This window comes from Lampetra planeri, chromosome 7 (assembly GCF_965212315.1).
Source record: "Lampetra planeri chromosome 7, kcLamPlan1.2.h2, whole genome shotgun sequence".
NCBI lineage: Eukaryota > Metazoa > Chordata > Hyperoartia > Petromyzontiformes > Petromyzontidae > Lampetra > Lampetra planeri.
In genome coordinates this window covers 2545532-2568123 of record NC_136113.1, presented here as the reverse complement: position 1 = coordinate 2568123, position 22592 = coordinate 2545532, and the positions used below count along the sequence as shown (strand labels likewise).

At 54.5% G+C, this 22592-nt stretch overlaps 1 protein-coding gene across 1 annotated transcript in view; it reads right to left on the bottom strand.

The window, feature by feature from the left end:
- USH2A (usherin) overlaps positions 1-22592 on the bottom strand; it is a 119764-nt gene that overhangs the window by 83946 nt on the left and 13226 nt on the right. The window contains exons 3-15 of the mRNA XM_078595944.1: positions 18503-18638; positions 18286-18349; positions 16463-16760; positions 15411-15598; positions 14334-14549; positions 10490-10583; positions 8102-8297; positions 6173-6303; positions 5305-5500; positions 4551-5192; positions 3934-4117; positions 2418-2581; positions 1291-1449 (exon numbers count right to left, since the gene is read on the bottom strand). Of these exons, the coding sequence (XP_078452070.1) occupies positions 1291-1449; positions 2418-2581; positions 3934-4117; positions 4551-5192; positions 5305-5500; positions 6173-6303; positions 8102-8297; positions 10490-10583; positions 14334-14549; positions 15411-15598; positions 16463-16760; positions 18286-18349; positions 18503-18638 (2668 nt within the window). The remainder of the gene's footprint in view (positions 1-1290; positions 1450-2417; positions 2582-3933; positions 4118-4550; positions 5193-5304; positions 5501-6172; positions 6304-8101; positions 8298-10489; positions 10584-14333; positions 14550-15410; positions 15599-16462; positions 16761-18285; positions 18350-18502; positions 18639-22592) is intronic.

Here is a 22592-nt window from a genome sequence, read left to right as displayed (position 1 = left end):
TGACACGTTGATACCTGTCCACAGAGGGTTGGCTGATAAGTGTTGCATTTCATGCCGACAATGGGGTTGACCGCACTGCATAATCAGGGCTGCACGTGGGCGCCGTGACCCGCACCAAAGCGAGTAACTACGGACAAACCCAATGCCCCCGTCTGGAGCCGGGAACGCAATGCTGCATTGGCCCGCACGCTATAGCGCAGAGATGAAAAATAGACGCATGCTGCCTTACGAACAATAGAAGGCGCGGCGTACAAATTTGCTTTGTTTTATCCCCGAAGCCAACAAGCATAACGGTCTGTGCCAGGAACAAATGGCGAGCCCGTTTGTTTCATTCCTACAGACCAGAATTTCCATTAGGGGATTTAAAAAACCACCACCAGCGCATGAGGGTTTGCAACGGATTCTTCATCCTCAGGCAGTTGAATGGGAAGGTTGCCCAGCTGCGTGTTACTACACAGTACTTTAATTTGTTTATTCTTTGTTTTGAGAGGATAGCAATCGTGTACGTTGCTGGCAAACGAGAGGCATTTCGGGCTGGGTGATAGGCCCTGGTTCTCAACTTGCTCGTCACTGAGCAACCAGCGAGACTCCTCCCACCGCCATTCTGTGGCTTCGGCAGCACATGACCGAGGCCATCTGCTGTGACGCCACCTCAAAAACCCTGGGAGATTATTCAGGAGTCCGGGCCATTATGTGTCTGTGTCATCGCCAAGACATGAAATTTTAAAACCTCTTCACGCATAGAGTAACACGATAATAAACTCAAGGGTTTAACTTCGGACGTAAACATGTTTATGCATAACCGCGGACACCCAGACGTCCACGGCGAGAGAGATAATGAATCCCATTAACATCTCACGTGGCTAAATAAAGTACGTGGGAGAGATTAAAGTGTTTCTGACATTAACGCCGGGAAGCCCATTGCGCCGACACGACATTGAGATGCGGCCCGCACTGCGAGTGACCTGCCTCGCGATGAGCGCCGTGCTGCTCATTCCCATGCACAGGTTTACTACGGCGATAAATAACATTAACATTCCAATTACCGCAATACATTCGTTTTGCTTTTACAACACCCCATTACTTCATTTGCATAACGGCATCTTGGCACGGTGGCGGCGGGCTGCGGGTGACTATCAACGAATGTGCACGCCTGCCCATGCCACCCTCGTGTGGCACGACCACCCTCATCCCCCCCCCACCGCCCCTTCCCTGCCACCCCTCTCTCCGAAGCACGCGAGCATTAATGAAGCCTCGGCAGGAAGGTCACCGGCTGATTTACACGCTTACCAAATGGGTATTGATCCCGTGCGCTGTAGATCTGGCTGTCATTGCGATAAAGGATGTAGGTGAGCAGGTCAGAGTTGGGGGCGTCGGGCGGGGACCAGGCGAGCGCGATGGCGGAGGAGCCGAGGGCGCGGGCCGCGGGTGGCGGCTGCTGCGAGGGCGCTGCTCAAGAGGAGGAACAACGACACGTTACCCGCTCAGCGGGCGCCGCCGACGCGGCCGTTACAGAGGCGCCCCCGCGTGCCCCCGCGCCTCCCGGAGTGACGCACGCGCGCGCGCGCGCCGAGCGGACATCCCAAACGGGCGGCCGCGCCCGTCGCACGGTCACTCGGCTCTGTGCGCGAGCCGCACTGCGAGCACGCCGCCGTTTGTTCGTAATGGCTCTGCGGATGAGTCGCTCGCAAAACAAATTGATGGGGAACAAAAAGAGAGGGAGTCTTTTCGTCGCAACAGATTGCGCCGGCTCTCATTGAAATACGTCAAACGGTGCCTCGACAAGTGGAACGTATGCATTGGCGTTCCACGTCATCTTGCGGCAATTGTTGAAAGTGTTAAACTGTTGAAAGTAAATTGGGAACAATTTTGTATCTGCCGAGTGGAATTCAATCAGGATTTGGCTTCAGTGTCTGCAGAAGTGGCCAGAAACAGAGGTGGAGCAGTGGCCCACCATGAGGGCAAGTTAACGAGCTTTCACTTCAACTGGCACCGAAACAGGGTGGAGCAATGCAGCCACGCACGCAACGGAGGTGGTGTCCGTGACTGCACTGGTCCGTCCCAGCGAAGCGCCGCTTTAAAACCCCGGGCAGATTCCTGCCACTGGGGCCGAGGTCGAGAGCAGGCGCTGCCCCAACCACCGCGGCCGCAGTGGTCGTTACGTTTCAAACAAACCAGGCAGAAGCTCCGTACAGACAACACACTTTTTTTTTATTTCATCAATTGTAGTCTACCGCCCAAACCAACGGATGTGGAAAGAATTTGACAGAGAGATTAAAGGTGGGCAAAAAAGCAAGACAAGGAGACATGACAGGCAGCCAGGGGCAACGACAGACAGAAGCGAAGTCAACTAATGCAGACGGCTGGACAGAAGTTTATTAAACGGACACATTACGCTGACGGATTTCAGCACCCACTCTTGCTGCAGCCGAAGGGATTGCTCGCGCGGAGGTGGGAAGCCCCGTGCGTGCACGCGTCGCAGCGCCGCCCCGTCACCAGCGCCTTGCACGAGCATTGCCCCGTGGCAGGGTGGCACGACGTGCCGAGACTCCCGGCCGTCGAGCAGGCGCACTCGTGGCACCTGCGGGGGGGCGCACGCCACGCGCTCGGGTCGCCCCGTCAAGCCATCGCGCTGCCCGCACGAGCGTGCGTTGCCGAGCCAGGGCACGATGCAACGTGGACTTGTGCAGCGTCTAATTGCAACCGCATCTCGAGATGTTGAACTGTAACAGTGGGCATATTTATTTTATAACGAGGCAGTGGGTGGGGAGAAAAAAAAGACATCTTCAGCCTGGACTTGAAAAGGGGCAGGGGGTCGACAGTGTGGGTGGCCGGGGAGTTCCAGACAATGCGGGCAGCAGAGGAGAATTGAGCGACCGCCCATTGAGCAAAGGTTGGAGCTTCTATAGAACGCCTTGGTTGCCGGAGCAGAGAGTGCATGGAGGGGAGGAGAGTGAGACGAAACGGGAAAGGAAGGAGGGTACGCAGGGGGGAGTAGAGTTAGATAAGCGGGGAGAGGTAGGATAGTGCGAGGAGGGGAATAGAGTGAGATGAGAGCGGACAGCTGAGTCCGTGGAGTCTCGATTTTGAATTGTATCCAAGATTCTGCTGTGGGATCCGGCCTCCTGACGCGGTGACCTCTGTTAATTTCCGACAAAAAGCAGCCAGTCCCCTTTCACTAAGGCGCGTGGAGGAAGGCAGGAAGGTCTCCCACTGCGGGTCAAACTCGCGACTCTTCTGCAACGAGTCGTGCTCCTTGCCCCGGCGTCGTTCGAGCACAGAACGCACCGCACGCCGGCGAGAGGCACTTGCCCTGAACCCTATAAATGTGGCAAATTAACCAGGAGGCCCCGCAATGTAAACATGCTGTTACTTGTGAGGCTGCAATTATGTTATAGCCTCAGGGGACAAGAAAAAAAGTGTTTGGGAATGTTTATTGCAAAATCAATACGACCCCACAACACACGCCGTTATATTTTAAGAGCCCATTTCTTTCCGCGCTCCTAGTTTATAAAATGTATTTCATACAGGAGATACGCTGTGCATGTAAAGGCATTACAACCCTCAGCATAACGCTGCGTTGCGCCGATCATAACACCGCAGTAAAAAGGGCGTTTGCAAGAACTACACTTCATTAAAATCAAGAGCAAGCTTTGCCTCGTCATGAACTCGGCGGAGCTGTGTCTGCTCACCTCGCGAGCGGCATAGCGGTAGATGTCTGCGTGAAACACACTTCAAATGTGATCATCGCTGCCCAAGTCCGATAACAAGGCAACTTTGCAGGGCAAGGGCACCTGGTGGCGTGCGACTTCAGGAGGATGACCCCCCCCCCCCCCCCAGCCAAACGTGAGAACGCGCGAGGCGTCACCCGCACGACCCCCGGGGGGCCTCGAGGTGGAGGGTGGCCTCTTGGCATCGTGCCCATTGATTTACCTGCCGCGTTCCTGGTCGAAGCCGTAATAGGTGTGGGCGCAGCGGTGGCACCTCCTGCCGCCCACCGTGTGGCTGGCGCACGCGCACTGGCCCGAGTTGCCGTCGCAGGCCGCGTGCGCCGAGCCGCGCTCGTGGCAGTCGCATGGCCGGCAGCCAGAGGCGTCTCCTTCCAAGCGGTAAAACCCTGCACGGAGACACAGCAGACAAATTAGCCACTACGAAACGCTGCCAGCAGCATGATTAATACGGCAGGAATAACAGATTGCTGCTACTTGCGGAGGGATCCTCATGAATGCGTTTTAGTATTCATGTCTAAGGTATGCGCGCAGCCTCCAAATGTGATTGTTTATTGCGCTGTTGTTTCATAAATCATGTGGCTTTACATCTTCCTTACCAATTATATCAATTGTATTTGGACTGTGACAACGCGAATATAATTTTGCATTATATTTCAAAATTTGCAAAGCCTCATTTTCTTTCGCACATAATCCATCAAGTAAAACAGTTGTGACTCGCGAATTGCAAATTAAGGTGCATTGCCCGTTAGAGCGGTGGGGATGGGCCAGGATGGGATTTCCCGCGAAGCGGATTTCCACCGCTATTCCACACGCCTCTACCTGCTTGGCAAGTGGAGCACCGCCGGCCGGCCCACCCCGGTAGGCAGGCGCACTGCCCGGAGCTGCCATCGCACACCATGCCAAGTTCCGTGCCCCGGGGGTCACAGAGGCACGGCTCGCAGCCAGCCGCGTTCGTTTCCGAAAGGTTGTAGGAGCCCGGCTGGCACAGCGAGCAGAACGAGCCCGATGCCAGCGCCTTGCAGCTGCACTGCCCGCTACGCGCGTCGCAGCCCGCCGTCCCATTCGCCGTGCCCGCAGCGTCGCAGCCGCATGGGGAGCAGCCGTCGGGCGTCAGCTCGCTGAGACCGAAGAAGCCGTCGCTGCACGAGTCGCAGCGACGGCCGGCGACGTGCGGCTTGCACGCGCACCGCCCCGTGACCCCGTCGCACGCGCCGCCCGGCGCGGCACCCCGCGGGTCGCACTCGCAGGGGCTGCAGCCGGCGGGACTCAGGCCGTAATATCCCGCGGAGCAGGCGTCGCATCGCGTGTTCTCGGCGTGGGGCACGCACGCACACTGGCCGCTGTCTGGGTCGCAGAACTGGTGCAGCGCTCCCCGCGCGCTGCAGTTACACGACTCGCAGCCCAGCGGGTTCGCCGCGCTCAGAAGCTTGAATCCGTAGTCGCAGCTATCACACTTTGCACCTGCACGCACACGTTCAGTACATCTCACACTGGACCCACCGCTGCTCTTATGTGAATGATGGAAACAGACTGAGGGGGAGGGAGGGGGGGGTCCGGCGATGCCGTGTCGTACCCCTGACGTTGGGCTTGCACCTGCACTCGCCGCTGTGCTGCTCGCAGTCGGGGTCCCCGCCACGCGTGCCGGCCACGTGGCAGCCGCACGGGATACACCCGTCCGTGGAGGAGGCCCTCAGGCCGTAACAGCCGGGCCGGCAGGTATCGCAGCGCCGCCCTGTCACAAACGGCTTGCACCGGCACTGCCCGCCCACCTGTGACAAGCAAAGAACCCCCGTATAGCCTGTAACAGACTGTAGGGGCAAGTGCTGTTAGCGAGCACCTATTAAGGCCAGCACAGCACACTAGGGGGTGGGTGGCCAACACCACGCCCGGCCGCCTTTGTCTCCCTAGTGGCGATGTTTACATAACACACCAGGTACTCATTTGAGGCTGAGTCGACCTAGGGGAGGCCCAGAACCGGTTCAGAGAATCGTCACTGGTGTTTGCCATGAGCGGGAATCGAACCCGGGTCGCCAGGTTCGTAGCGCAGCGTGCTAATCGCTACACTACCGCTCCCCACAAACACACGCACCTGCCCTGTGAGCGAGCTCACCTGCGACCACACACACACACGCACACACCTGCCCTGTGAGCGAGCCATACCCACGCCGCCAGCACCACCTCCGCACCCACCAAGCCACCACCTTGTGCTCTCTCCAGCAGCAGCTGCCACTCGTGCGCAGCGAAGTGTGACACGAGTTCGGACAATTTAAATTACTGGCCGCCATAACGGCAGTGCAGACGAAGTGAAGGCTGTTTGCACCGTTCACACTCCGTGCCACTTTGGCGTTTGTGTCATCACAGGTGAGGCTTGGGGGGGGGGGGGTGGTAGGGCGTCGCGTGCAGGCGAGGGTGGATGCGGTGGTTGTGCGCTCAGGACAAACCGCGCTGCACGGCTCGTCCTCGCTGATCACGCCGGACCGGTGGCAACCGCACGGTCGGCACAAGTCCGGGGTAAAAACATCGGCGCCCACTTCCATGTAGAAGTGGTCGACGCACCGCTCGCAGTGCTGTCCTGAAACAGGGGGAGACGAGGAAGAAAGGTGGACAAGGGTTTAGCGAATGGCGAGCAGGTTGGAGCAGGAAAGCCGAGGCACAAGCGATAAGAGAAAGAAAAAAAAGAGTGGGGAACGAATGATTTAGATTAATGATGGGGCACTTCTTTTTTAATTGCCACAAGCTACGGCTCGCACTCATTCCTTCCTCAGGGACACAACTCGGATAGCTGCCCTAAATCTACATTGTCCGATGCAGTGAAATAACTAATTAATATATTACATAATTCTAAATTGAATTTAAACAACAACGATTGGATACCTGTCCAATGGGGAGATCCAAAAATAATTTTCAATTAACGGTCGTAATAAGATTCCATTTAATAAAACTCCCCAGTCCACTCATCAAATCATGATTATAAAGTGAGGTAGTGTTAAGCTATATCGCACGGCAAGCCGAGAGAAAGCAATGAATTAGCCGACGATGATGTGTATTTGTCTTCTCCCAGATTGTCAAAAGTGTAATTAAGTGCCTTATAAAATGCGGGGAAATCCAAGCGCCGATGAATCAGGGTGAGGGGCTTGTGCGAGCGGATGCCGCAGTGTTACACTGCCCTTGCTGATCACACTTTTGAGGTAAAAACTCTGAAAAATGTATCATACTAATGATTTATCCCTTATTCCCACCCTTCTGCAGACCAGAGTCCACAGAGACCCGGGTGGGAAACAAGAGGCCAGGCGCTGGGTCTCATCCATCATCCTCGACGACAGCTTCCCACTGTGAAACTTATGTATCAATTTCCCCTAAGGCAGCCTTCAAACAAACTTCATATTGTTTTCTGTCACTCAAAGTAAGATGAATGGTGCAGCATCCCTACCCCACTCAAACCGCCCCAATTACTTCTCCATTTTTCAATTTGGTAAGAACACAAAGTAACCTCAAAATCATAACTGGCACTTCATAAGCGCTACAATTTATCTGCAGTCTCTGGTGGGAAGCGCCGACACCGAGTGAATATGCAGCGAGAAGATGCAGAGGAATCCTCCTTCGCACTTCCACGACGAAACTTTCCAGACGGCGCACGTCCTCACATCGCTGCTCGTCATCTCGGACTTTTTCATCCGCACACGCACTCTGGGATTTGCGAGTGCACATTTGTTGGGAAAGGCCCTCGCGGCGTGGTTCACTGCAACCGTGCTGTGTGTGCAGCAATGGTGACAGCCAAACCCGTGGTGTTGTGTGTGAGTGTACGGATCGCTCAGCCCAACAAGTGTTATCGTGTTGTGTGTGCATGCGTGGTGGTACAGCTGAACCCGTGGCGTTGTGTGCACGTGTATTGATAGTACAGCTGAACCATGGTGTTGTGTGTGTAGCGGTGGTCCAGCCGAAACCGTGGTAGTGTGTTGTGCGTGTATGCATGGTATAGACCAGGGGTGGGGAACCTTTTTTCTGCCAAGGGCCATTTGGATATTTATAACATAATTCGCGGGCCATGCAAAATGATCAACTTAAAAATTAGCCCGTTATATTTGGTCAAACATTTAATTAGCTCACCCCTAATGTGATGGCTGGAACTGCTTCTCTTTGGTGAGGCGTGTGATATTAGCTGCTATTGATGATGTTGCTACTCGCAACTGCTTTTCCAGGTTTTCTCCTCGATTAATTGAATTTCGAGGCCTGCTTGCGGTTGCCTTGGCAGGGCCACACCAAATTATTTCGCGGGCCTTATACGGCCCGCGGGCCGGACGTTCCCCACCCCTGGTATAGACGAACCCATGATGTTGTGTTGTGTGTGTGGAGAGATGGTACCGCCGAACCTGTCGTGTTATGTGTGCAGTCCTGACAGACACCGCCACCACCTCGCCAGTGCAGGCCTGGATGTGGGTCCAGGATGGCCTCGTAGCGGCAACTGATGGCGCGGCCGTAGCAGAGGCAGGGCCGGCAGGCGTTTTGGTTCCGCGTGTCCCCGGCCCGCCACGGCTTGTCCCTGAACAGGGGCCTGCACCGCTCACACTGCGCAGCGGTGCACTGTGCTAGTGGCACTCACGACGGCTCACCCAATGTTCGCCCGCACTCACGCACGTTCGATCCACACTCGCTCCACGCTCAGTGCCCGATTATCCGAGCAGCAAAAGTAGCTACATATGTAGCTACGGGCCCCGCACTTTCAAGGGCCCCGCGCTAAATGCTTTCAAGCTATCAATTCCGGTTCAATGATTCTGCACTTGCTCCATTACTATAGTACTATACCGCCTTCAACTTTTATGAACGACTGGGTGTTTAAAGTTAGCGATTTGTCGTATTATCTGGCTGTATAACAAATAAAAAAATACAATTACTTTACTATGCAAGCAAAACATTTGTGTTTTCATATTTAAGTTTTTTTTTATGTAGGGCCCCTTTATAACAGCATATGCTACAGACTAGCTTAATACTGGTAGGAACCTCCTGGTTACACCAGCCCACAGGGGATTATTGTGTCCGTCCGTCCGTCGTGCAGGGAGGGGCTGGGTGGGGAGGGAGGGGCTGGGTGGGGAGGGGAGGGTGGGGAGGGGCTGGGTGGCGGGGGCTGGGTGGGGAGGGGAGGGGCTGGGTGGGGGGCTGGGTGGGTGGGGAGGGTGGGGAGGGGCTGGGTGGGGAGGGAGGGGTTGGGTGGAGAGGGGAGGGGCTGGGTGGGGAGGGAGGGGTTGGGTGGGGAGGGCAGGGTGGGGAGGGGCTTGGTGGGGCTGGGTGGGGAGGGGCTGGTAACCCCGTGGTGCCCTTATAAAACTCAACGTTTAACCTACTCACGCCGGCTTGTGCCCGCCCTCACAGTCGGGAATATTTGCGGAATACACCACGCCGCCGTTGACCCTGGCCATTGACCGAGCAACCCAACGTTCCTACCAGCTCCCTCCGCAGGAATGTGTCCCGGCACTGCCCACACTCACTCCACGCTCACCCACGCAATCGCTCAGCAACACGACGTACGACACGCAGCTCGGGTTTGCACGCTGAGGGCAACTCTCAAGCAGGCCTCTTTGGGAGACCGAGGTGCCATGAATAAATACCTGTTCATTTCAAAGACATCACTTCCATTGGTATCACTTAATTAAATATCTTGCGAGCAGAACAAAAAAACACATCACTACCCCACGTATTGCTATTCCTCCGTGCGGTGTTATGCACTCGAGCATTGGCGAGATTGCATGTGCGGACATCTGTTCTCATTAAGCCGCGACGGAGTTTCGGTGGCTGCCAAGAGCGTCTCGACTCGGCTCCCCCCTCCTCACCACGGCCCTCGTGTAACATTCATCAACATGTAACCATCCTTGCTGCTGCTACGTGTCGGTACACAAGCTAGTGGGGGGCGGGGGGGGGCAGCCCGTGCCTTGGGCTGGTCAACCTCGTCACAGACACGGGAATCCTGCGTGGCGGCTTAAGGGGCCGTCCATAAATGACGTCACGCGATTTTGGACGATTTTTGACTCCCCCCCCAGTCACATGGCGTCACAAAAAGTCAGACCCCCCCCCCTCAAATATGACGTCACAAAGCTCTGCCCCCCCCCCCCTCTCTTCCAAACCCATATTTCCATTTTGAAAATAAAACATGCTTCAAATCGCTTTAAACTATTGTCATTGTAGTGCGTATTTAATGTGGCGCTGCACTCTGATGTTGTAGGAAAAAACCTTTATGAAAAAGTATATTTAATTAAGTAGAACGTGTTGTCTATATTTATTTAAACTTGCGCATTTTGATGTGACGCCACTTTTCACAAACCCCCCTCGTCACACATCGTCACAAATGTCTGACCGCCCCCCCCCCCAGGTGCGTGACGTCATTTATGGTCGGCCCCTAAGGAGAATTCCACTCAAGACCCGGGCAGGATAGGTACAGAACCGAAAAACAAAAAACTCACGCACCCGCGCGCCCAACGTGATGCGTCGACAAAAACAGAAACGCGCTTGTGATCTATTATGATGATTTCGCACGCGCGTTTCTGCTTCAGCCAGGGCCACGTCCCCGCTGCGAACAGCGTGGTGGCTACCACCAGAGCACCGCCAGAGCGCAGTTTACGTTAAACAGAGAGCCCTACGAGACGGGTTGGGGAGCTCGGGGAGGCTTTCATCCAGCAGCGGATGAACGGTTGAGCGACGCCCCGGGTGTGTGAACACGCGACGTGGGAGGGGGGGAGGGGGTGGTGGTGCCGACCGGCTACACTCACGTTGGACCCCTCCGTGTTGCTTTGGGCCGAGCACAGGCAGCGGTAGGGGGTGACGGACGAGTCGCAGCTCTCGGCGTGGCCATGGCACTCACACCTGCGTGGCACGCGCACGCACGCACGCGCACGCGCGCCCCCCTTGGCGATGAGCGCGCACTCTCGCCCCTACCGATACAGACACGGCCCACAATCGCACAGCCCCCCCCCGCCCCGACAATCCGTCGGTCGCCACTCTCAAGGGGGGGGGGGGGGGTGGGACGCACAAGGCAGAGTAGCACGTTCGGCTACGTAAAAGCGCGAAAAACATTCATCCACACAAAAGGCCTTTTACTCATAAAGGCACCATCCTTGGCGATACAGGTCGAACCCATGCGCACATGTACACAGGTGTCGTGTGACAGCGCCGGGTGTCGGACAGCAGCGGCAGCTGCAGTGGGCAGACAGGACACACGCCGATGAGCCTGAACTAGGGCTGAACGATTTAATCTTCATTCGAAGCTTTCGTGACTGCAGGAATCCATTCTCTTTGGTTCTTTTGGTAAAAGTCACGTTTGTATAAAATAAAATAAATCACGACGTTTCGGGCGCAACACCTGATGACGGATGCTTGTGTTGCGCCCGAAACGTCGTGATTTATTTTATTTTATACCTACGTGACTTTACCGAAAGAACCAAAGAGTTGGGCTGAACGATTAATCGATTTCAAATCGAAATCGCAATTTGAAACAATGCGATTAGCAAATCGGACAGGCTGCGATTTTTTGCGATTTGAAAAATCCTATTACTTTCTTATTGGAATTGTTTTATTTTGTATTATTATTATTATAACTTTATTTATTTAACTTAACAATTGTTCTATGTTTCATTGTTCTATTTCAATTTAAACATTTTCATAAATACGTTGGAAGTAATTCATATATTTTAAGTTCTCATCCTTACATTGGAATATATAGAGCAGTTCATATTTTGATGGTATCATGTGGTAATGCTCCATCACATATTTTAAATCTATTTCACAGTGAATATTGAACTGAAGCTTGACTTTAACATTTACTTCATCACAAATCAAATCGCAATATCTGTCAGAAAAATCGCAATTAGATATTTTCCCCAAATCGTCCAGCCCTAGCGTGAACACGGCTGTGTGTCGGCAGGGCGGAGGAACTGGGGCAAGGGTCACGGAGGACCACGTCTGGAGGCCCCTGGAACCTGCTGGCGGGTTCGAGAAGGGGGCGTGGTCAGGGCAGAGCCAGGCCGCGCTGCTGGGAGCATAAAAAGAGCCGAAAGCGAGGGGCTCAGGGCTGCCGGTTCTGGGAATGGACTCGTCTCCTCGTCGCTGTCGTCTCGTCGCCGTCGTCGCTAAACGTCTCTGCTAGATATCGCGCTACGAAGGAGAGCAGTTGGCTGTCTCAGTCAGCGCCGTCGGTGTTAGACGGCTAGCGTTGTGTACAGGCTGGGCTGAGCTCCTGTGGAGAGTGTGCGGATGAGACCGTGAAAGTTGTTATTGAAGAAAGTGCCTCCTAGAAACTCTGTCTCTGAATCGTTGACACTACACAGGCACAACCTATACTCATACAACCTATAGACAAACAGGGACAACCCATACTTGTACAGACACAACCCATACAGGCAAAAGTTATACTCATACAGCACAACTTATATCCAGAGGCACAACACATACTGGTAAAGGCATAATCCCATACTCATAGAGGCACCACCCTTGCCAACAGAGGTACAACCCATACCTATATATACTCATACAGGCACCCAAAGACAGAAATCCCCCTATAGGCACCCAAAGACAAAGATCCCCCTTAACAGACTGTTGGGGCAAGTGCTGTTAGCGAGCACCTATGAAGGCCGACACGGCACACGAGGGGGGTGGGTGACCAACACCACGCCCGGCCGTCTTTGTCTTCCCAGTGTCGATGTTTACACATCACAGCAGGTACTCATTTGAGGCTCAGTCGACCTAGGGGAGGCCCAGGACCCATTCAAATAATCGCCAATGGTGCTGGCCGTAAGTGGGAATCGAACTCGTATGGCCGGGTTCTTCGCGCAGCACGCGAACCGCGACGCGACCCCCACGCTCACACACGATCACCCCTCACGGGTGCCACTGTGTTTCAACACCAAAATGCATCAAGGAAAATGATGAAAATATTTTCCGATGTATTGGTGAATTGTTCTTCTTTCGGCTAACTATTCTTCATACAGTTGACCACTCATCTATGCTTGTGTATTAAGACTCCATTTAACAAAATAAAGGACGTGAAATTAATAGATTGAAATAAAATGTTTAAATCTGAATGAAAATAGTTTCCATAATGGCCACCCGGAGCATTAAAGCAGTGTAATTTATAATTAATGAGTTTCACACCAAAGTTTGTCGTGAAAAAAAAACAGAATTGCAGCAAAGCAAGCAGCGATCTCAGCACTTACACCTGTCAGCGGTCCTTGCCGTCCGCACGGCGCTGTAAATTAACAAACGAATGAATCAGGTTGAGCCGCACTGTCGCTTAAATCTCCGGCGATGGCTGTGTTCGCGACAGCATTTAGAATAACATAGCAAAGCACTCAAGGATGAATGTCACATTGATTAAACAAACGACACGTTCCCATGCTTCTCTGCTCCGGCTCGTAGCCCAGCTGGAAAGATGCATTAATGACCAGGAAACTAAACAGTTTTTAAAAAGACATCTGTGGGTGCCGCACACGTTCACAGATGCCGCCTTCACGACTGCAATTATAAAACTGACATCCTTATGATGATATATAAACATGAGAGTCTACAAAGGGAAGAACACTTTTATTACATGTCATTTACCAGCTGATTTGTTCAAGGTTAGCAATTTGTTTCTTACTTAAAATAATTAATACCTCGCACACGCATTTGTGCGCATGCGCGCAGATGACACGCAAGACCGCATCACTCAGAAGTTGAACATATTATTATTATTGTTGTTATCACGACTGCGTCCCATAATGTATTTAAGAGTTATGATATTGTCATTACACTGTGCGGAACCGGAGATAGTGCGCATGTTAATTAAAATAAATTATGAGAAAAAATTGCGTTGTCATATGAACTCGGCCTCTTTGCGCATGACAACAAAAGTCCATTTCTGACCTCTTTAAATGAACACGTGCTTGCATGTGTCACTTCTGAGGGACCTACGCTTTACATGGTGAAATGTCCACGACGTCTTGTGCATTACATTTCAATACATAAGACATTATTTCGTGGTGCTACGTTGGCAGTCGTGCACAGGCACAAATTATAGCAACACAAACTCAACACATTCGTCAAATAACACTGCGGCCTTAAAAAAGAGAGTATATAACGTGCAACGTTTCGGGCAGTGGGCCTTCTACACAGCACATACTTTCACGTTAATAACTCCACCGTCTTCCTTTTCTACTAACACTGGATTGCATACACAAATATATGGCGATATCCATATGCCGATTACTGCCTTGTAGCAGTTTGGCACGGGGTAGATGCGTTGTGGCACAAGAGGCCACCGCTACAAAAGCTCATTCCTTCTGCCAGCAGCTGAAGCTCAAGAGTTGCTCTTCACAGCACGTGGCAGCCCGGCCACGTGCAGTGCGAACACGGGGCATCCACGCAACAACTGTCACCCCTTATCAGAGAAACACCAGTCAAAGAGCTTGACGTGCAAAAGTTGGCCATTCCCAGATAAAAGAAAAATCAAAATCCTGCCAAAGCATACACAAATCTGAAATGCTCAGGTCTCTGCCGCGCACACACGCGCGCGCACACACCGAACAGATGAAGCGGAATGTTACGTAGCATGTCTCTCCCTCCCCTCGTGATGACACGCACCTTCCGCTGACGATCACCTCGGACACGACGTGGCAGGGACGCAGGGGCTCGCCCGCCACGCCGAGGGGCCGTCCTTCGAGCAGCATGCGCACCTCGGCCGCCAGCACGAAGGCCTGCAACGCCGGCGTGGCGTAGAAGGCGTTGTAGCCCGGACGGAGGTTTGGCTCCGGAGTGAGGACGCTGAACGTCACGTTTCCCCTGGACAGCGGTACCTCCCTGCCAGCGATGGACGGTGGAATTCCATGTTTCAAACGTGTCCGATTCACGGAGGTCGCGTATACTTTGTGAGAGTGTGTGTGTGTGTGCGCGCGTCTTTGTGTGATTTAAGCGTTGACCTCTCTATGCGGTGGGCAGCAGAGGGCATGTAGCAAAATACAATGTTGTACTGTACTATGATTCCACGTCTATACTCCCCGCATTCACAAACCAACGTGGTGAAGTATGGTCAACTAACCCCCATGACCATCACAGCATGGGAAGGCTCTCATCCAGCAGTGGACCGACAAAGGGCTGTAACATGTGCAAGAACTAAAAAAGCCATTGAATAGATGTAATGCTTAAACTTACGCAACACCGTGGCGTTAAAAAAATTACGCACAAAACACGTGGCGCTCAATCTGTAGTTGCCATGCGCATTGGGAATGGCTCGGCAAGGCTTCCAGGTGCCGGCCCAGTGTGCCCCTGATAGTGGCGCTTGCTGGGGAAAAGTGTGAATCTGAGAGACATTTCCAAGTGTTGTGACAACCGAGTCAACATTTAAGTTTTTTTTTTCCCACTTGGATCAGTTTGGAGGCAAATTAGCAAATTCTCCATTATCATTTCAAAATATCGTGAGAAAATTGGGGTTGCAGCCCAGGGGAGTCCAAACAAAAATGTCACGTTGTTATCAGCCCCACCATAATCAGCGATTACCCATTGCATCAGTCCCTTCATTAATTACTATGTCACGAATTGTCAAAGCACCGCTAGTGTCAGTGACATTTCAAATCCTGCTGCCATGGCAACTGCATCGATTAGTATGTTTATGAGGCAGAAACACACTTGTGGGGATATTTGCATGAGCCGCAGCCCAATCACCTGGGAAACCGCAGGCAATTAACGGAGTCGGGCTTCTCCAAGGGGCCGTTGTTGCTCATGTTGTACATGCTAACACAGTCTTTGGCAAAAACCTGCCAGTCGAGCCACGGCGAGCCGGCCGCAGGCCTCCGCTGGATCCTCACGCCCTCGGGCTGGGGGCTCAGGAACTGAACGATGACGTAAAAGACCTGGGGGGGGGGGGGGGGCAAAGACAAACCTCAGCGCCGAGTGGCAACCTGACTGCGGGTGTCTTTCACTGCACGCTATGTTTAAAAGCCTGACGCTGAGGTGTTGCCGAGCTCGAATGAGTGTATGACGGACAGAGCAACTCAATTGGCGGCCCTGTGCCAGTGATAGAACTTATTATCTCACCATAGGTGCCTCTTAATAGGTTGGACGCTGTTATGAAAAAAAAAACGAATTTAACGGAGGGGAATTAACACAGTGCAAGAGGCAGCTCTGTCGCAATGCAATGACACAGCTCGCTACAGAGCTAAACTATTTAAACTACTAAACAGTTTTGTTTGTTTCTTTCGGTAAAGTCACGTAGAATGGAAGTAATAAAATAATAAATAATAAAACGTAATAAAATAAAATTCTCACGACGTTTCGGCCACAACGCAAGCAGCCGTCCTCAGGTGAAGAAACAGAGCTGTAGGGAAGACAGCGTCTTATTGATTATTATGTTTTATTTTGTATTATTTTATTACTTCCCTTCTACGTGACCTTACCAAAAAAACCAAGAAGATGAATCCCTGCAGTCACGAAAGCTTTACATCGAAGTTTGTTTATTTTTTATGTTTTATTTTATTTTACCAGGTAAGGCCCACCGAGCTACGTAGCTCTTTTACAGAATCGACCTGGCTATCACAAACGGTATCTCAACGCAAGTGGCTCAAAACGCACCTTCCTACTGGACATCCGTAGTAAAAAAAAAAAAAGCTTCATAGCTCATCAAATTCCTCCAAATCTAAATCCGATTCCCATCATAAACCGGCCCCAACAAGTCAGCCTCAACCACGGTGATCACCGCACGGGCTGCTGCACGTTGCCTGGTAGGAGCCGCCCCGAAGCTCAACGTCGACGGCCACGCTGGGCGGCGCTCGCCCGGGGCCGTTCGACGGCGCCGACACCCAGACGGTGCTCGCGTCGCCGTCGTTCACGTGGGAGAGGGGCCGCGCGTGGGGGCCGACGCGCGCCACGCGGTCGTGGCTGCCCGCGCTCGCCGCCCCGTCGCGCACGCAGTCGCGCTGGCGCAGCGGCGACACTCGCGGGTGGCTGCCCGGGCAGCGGCATTCCGACTGGACGTGCAGCGGGGGCAGCCGGCCCGTCAGCAGCTCCGCCACCTCCCTGTGGCCGTCGGCCGCCACACGGACACGCAGGCACGCGGATTATACACACACACATATATATATAACGCGGTACGCACGGCTATATGAACACGCCGGCACGTTCGCACGTGGGCAAATTAACACGCCGGCACGCGGTCGCACGGGCACAAGGATACACAGATGCACGAGCACGTGAACGCATGAGCGCACAGACACAGTGGAACGTGGACACGACAAAGATAAAAAGACCCCCCGTGTAGCCTTAACAGACTGTAGGGACAAGTGCTGTTAGCTAGCAGATGTGAAGGCCAGAACGGTACACGAGGGGGTGGGTGGCCAGCACCACGCCCGACCGCCTTTGTCTCCCCAGTGGTGCTGTTTACACACCACACCAGATACTCATTTGAGGCTGAGTCAACCTAGGGGAGGCCCAGGGCCGGTTCAGATAATCGTCACTGGTGTTGGCCGTGAGCGGGAATCGAACCCGGGTCGTCGGGTTCGTAGCGCAGCGCGCTAACCGCTACACTACCGCTCCCCAACACGCTGGTGCACGAACACAGGTACGCATAGGTACACGGACACATTACCATATGTGTCCACGTGCACATGTGGCATTACACAATTGTGCAGGAAATATGGATACGTGGACACGTGGGTACACGAGCATTGGACCAACAGACACACGAGCACACTCCAGGCAACACGAGACACCACTGAACTTTGTCAAGTCATTTCTCTGTGCAGCTCATGAATTATTGATGACTTAAAGTACCGCTTGCAATAGTAAGTCGACAAGTTAATCATGTGCCTCATTTGTGGAAGTTTTGGCCAAGAGCTCACATCACCAATGATGCCCAGGTGCAGCACATGCATGCACACGTGTGCCCCTACACTCAGCACACTGCGGGGACCACGACATCAGTGCCGAGGCGATGATTATGTTGTTGTTGTTGTTGCTGTTGGTGTTGTTTAATCTTCCACGTCCGTTAATGACACTCGAGCACTTCTCTGGGCAGCCGTATCTCTCAGCGTTACAAAAACGGACAGCCCACATAAATACGTGTAAATAATTAAGAACACCAGTAACAACCTGAATTTAAACCGAGAAATCGAGGAAACTTGTTGTAGCCTCTGGCACGTGTGCACGTGGTGGCACGGAGCAGCCCTTGGCAGCGTCCCTGTGATAAACAGCACTCCAGGGCACGTGTGCGCACCGTGCTGCTCAGCACATTACATAACTCCGCTGCCATTCCGCGATTGACAGCATCAGATTGACAACATTAATCTCCACCCGCAAGTTCGAATGGTATCATTGATATTTCAGATTACAAAGTTTCACAGGCGTATTTTCACTGGCATTCTCCACGGATTGATGCGCAGTTGCGCTTATCACATCTGAATACTCCCCAGATTAGAACCGAAATGTGCGCCTTGTTTATTGCTCGCACATTTCTCTCGTCCCGACGCGCGTTCAAAGGCGCGCCGAGACGTGCGACCCCGCACGGCGATGGAACGCTGAAGCCGGGAAGGCCGCGAGCGAGCACCTGTTAGCGAGGGCGACCCTGTAGAAGCGGAGGTCCTGCATCAGTCCTACAAACCGACCGGCGCCTGTCGACAAAAACAACACAACGGGTTCAGCGGACCACGCAGACAGCGCATATCTCCCCACGGTGAGGGTCGTGGCCGTGACGCCGTGACGCCGTGGAGCGGGGGGGCGGGGCGGGGGGGGCGGGGCGGGGGTCGGCCGACGCTGCCACGCACCGTGCACGTCCCGGCCAACGCTGAGCTCGGCGCGCCGCGCGGCGTCGGCGACAGGGCCCACGAGCAGCGCCGCGTGGAACGCCGAGCCATCCTCCTCGGGCCCGTTGACGAAGGTGGCGAGTCGCGCGCCATGCACCTGCGTTCGTTTCCCGCGCACAACGAAGACAATCGCCCCCGCGCCGCTGGCTCGCGGGCAAACAAGAACCGCGCGCGCTGCGGAACTGCGTTGTGCGCGCAACGTCGATGGGGAACGGTTCACGTAGTCGCGCGCGCGCAGGGTCCGCGAGCATCGTGCAGACGTCCGCACGGTGGGCCTCTGTGTCCAGCACTTATCGGTGCCGTGGGTGGCTCCCTGCCAGCCAGATGGGACAGCTGCAGGAGAATCTGGTAGCCCCTGCGTGCGTTTTGTCCGCTCACAGACGCACGATACGGTGAAATCATGGCAACGTATTTACTGAACAAGAATACATTAGCACAAATCAACGTATGGGAAATGCAAAACAGAACATGTATTTGATCTTATACAACAGCCAGAGCTGTTTGTGTGAAAAAAAGCCTTTCATTTTGCGAGCACTCCACCGTGTTCTATGCAATCCGTGTGCTCGTGCGGTGTGTTATTCAAATCACTCTCATTCAGCTCCTCTCCCAAAAGCCTGCCGGCACTCATCTTTCACTCGTTCCCACTCTGCGCTCGAGACAAACATTCGACCGTCCCAAAATTGTGCCTCGCACTCATTACGACGTCTCTTTTTTATGTTTTGTTTTGCCCTTTCCTCCAGAGGAAGAGATCTTCTGTGTTTGACAGTCACACAAAATGTGCTTAAGGCAGCTTCACGCCCGTTTCCTCAGCGCGGCCCACTATTATCCCCGTGGAAACTCCCCAGCACTTCTGAGATGGGAAAAAAAACAAATCGGGCCACGATTGACATTTACGCGCCACCAAGAACAACCGCCGGGAGACAAACGTCTCGCGGCAAACCCCGTGAGAGCGCGCGCGAGAGCTGTCGTGGTGGGCGCAGGCACGGGGAGCAGCACGACAACCCTCACAACCCCAACCCTCACAACCCCAACCCTCACAACCCCAACCCCAACCCTCACAACCCCCACAACCCCAACCCTCACAACCCCAACCCACACAACCCCAACCCACACAACCCCAACCCTCACAACCCCAACCCTCACAACCCCAACCCACACAACCCCAACCCCAACCCTCACAACCCCCACAACCCCAACCCTCACAACCCCAACCCTCACAACCCCAACCCTCACAACCCCAACCCACACAACCCCAACCCACACAACCCCAACCCTCACAACCCCAACCCTCACAACCCCCACAACCCCAACCCACACAACCCCAACCCACACAACCCCAACCCACACAACCCCAACCCTCACAACCCCAACCCTCACAACCCCAACCCTCACAACCCCCACAACCCCAACCCTCACAACCCCAACCCACACAACCCCAACCCACACAACCCCAACCCTCACAACCCCAACCCTCACAACCCCAACCCTCACAACCCCAACCCACACAACCCCAACCCCCACAACCCCAACCCTCACAACCCCAACCCTCACAACCCCAACCCTCACAACCCCAACCCTCACAACCCCAACCCCCACAACCCCAACCCTCACAACCCCAACCCTCACAACCCCAACCCTCACAACCCCAACCCTCACAACCCCAACCCTCACAACCCCAACCCACACAACCCCAACCCCCACAACCCCAACCCTCACAACCCCAACCCTCACAACCCCAACCCTCACAACCCCAACCCACACAACCCCAACCCCCACAACCCCAACCCTCACAACCCCAACCCTCACAACCCCAACCCTCACAACCCCAACCCACACAACCCCAACCCCCACAACCCCAACCCTCACAACCCCAACCCTCACAACCCCAACCCTCACAACCCCAACCCTCACAACCCCAACCCTCACAACCCCAACCCTCACAACCCCAACCCTCACAACCCCAACCCACACAACCCCAACCCCCACAACCCCAACCCTCACAACCCCAACCCTCACAACCCCAACCCTCACAACCCCAACCCTCACAACCCCAACCCACACAACCCCAACCCCCACAACCCCAACCCTCACAACCCCAACCCTCACAACCCCAACCCTCACAACCCCAACCCACACAACCCCAACCCCCACAACCCCAACCCTCACAACCCCAACCCTCACAACCCCAACCCTCACAACCCCAACCCTCACAACCCCAACCCACACAACCCCAACCCCCACAACCCCAACCCACACAACCCCAACCCCCACAACCCCAACCCACACAACCCCAACCCACACAACCCCAACCCTCACAACCCCAACCCCCACAACCCCAACCCTCACAACCCCAACCCTCACAACCCCAACCCCCACAACCCCAACCCCCACAACCCCAACCCTCACAACCCCAACCCTCACAACCCCAACCCTCACAACCCCAACCCCCACAACCCCAACCCTCACAACCCCAACCCTCACAACCCCAACCCTCACAACCCCAACCCTCACAACCCCAACCCCCACAACCCCAACCCTCACAACCCCAACCCTCACAACCCCAACCCACACAACCCCAACCCCCACAACCCCAACCCTCACAACCCCAACCCTCACAACCCCAACCCCCACAACCCCAACCCTCACAACCCCAACCCTCACAACCCCAACCCACACAACCCCAACCCTCACAACCCCAACCCTCACAACCCCAACCCTCACAACCCCAACCCCCACAACCCCAACCCTCACAACCCCAACCCTCACAACCCCAACCCCCACAACCCCAACCCTCACAACCCCAACCCTCACAACCCCAACCCACACAACCCCAACCCTCACAACCCCAACCCTCACAACCCCAACCCCCACAACCCCAACCCTCACAACCCCAACCCTCACAACCCCAACCCTCACAACCCCAACCCTCACAACCCCAACCCCCACAACCCCAACCCTCACAACCCCAACCCTCACAACCCCAACCCTCACAACCCCAACCCTCACAACCCCAACCCTCACAACCCCAACCCACACAACCCCAACCCCCACAACCCCAACCCTCACAACCCCAACCCTCGCAACCCCAACCCTCACAACCCCAACCCACACAACCCCAACCTTCACAACCCCAACCCACACAACCCCAACCCTCACAACCCCAACCCTCACAACCCCAACCCTCACAACCCCAACCCTCACAACCCCAACCCACACAACCCCAACCCACACAACCCCAACCCTCACAACCCCAACCCTCACAACCCCAACCCTCACAACCCCAACCCACACAACCCCAACCCACACAACCCCAACCCTCACAACCCCAACCCACACAACCCCAACCCTCACAACCCCAACCCTCACAACCCCAACCCTCACAACCCCAACCCACACAACCCCAACCCTCACAACCCCAACCCTCACAACCCCAACCCTCACAACCCCAACCCTCACAACCCCAACCCACACAACCCCAACCCTCACAACCCCAACCCTCACAACCCCAACCCTCACAACCCCAACCCTCACAACCCCAACCCTCACAACCCCAACCCACACAACCCCAACCCACACAACCCCAACCCTCACAACCCCAACCCACACAACCCACACAACCCCAACCCACACAACCCCAACCCCCCCAACCCTCACAACCCCAACCCACACAACCCCAACCCTCACAACCCCAACCCACACAACCCACACAACCCCAACCCACACAACCCCAACCCTCACAACCCCAACCCACACAACCCCAACCCACACAACCCCAACCCTCACAACCCCAACCCTCACAACCCCAACACTCACAACCCCAACCCTCACAACCCCAACCCACACAACCCAAACCCACACAACCCCAACCCTCACAACCCCAACCCACACAACCCCAACCCTCACAACCCCAACCCTCACAACCCCAACCCTCACAACCACAACCCTCACAACCCCAACCCTCACAACCCCAACCCACACAACCCCAACCCACACAACCCCAACCCTCACAACCCCAACCCACACAACCCCAACCCACACAACCCCAACCCTC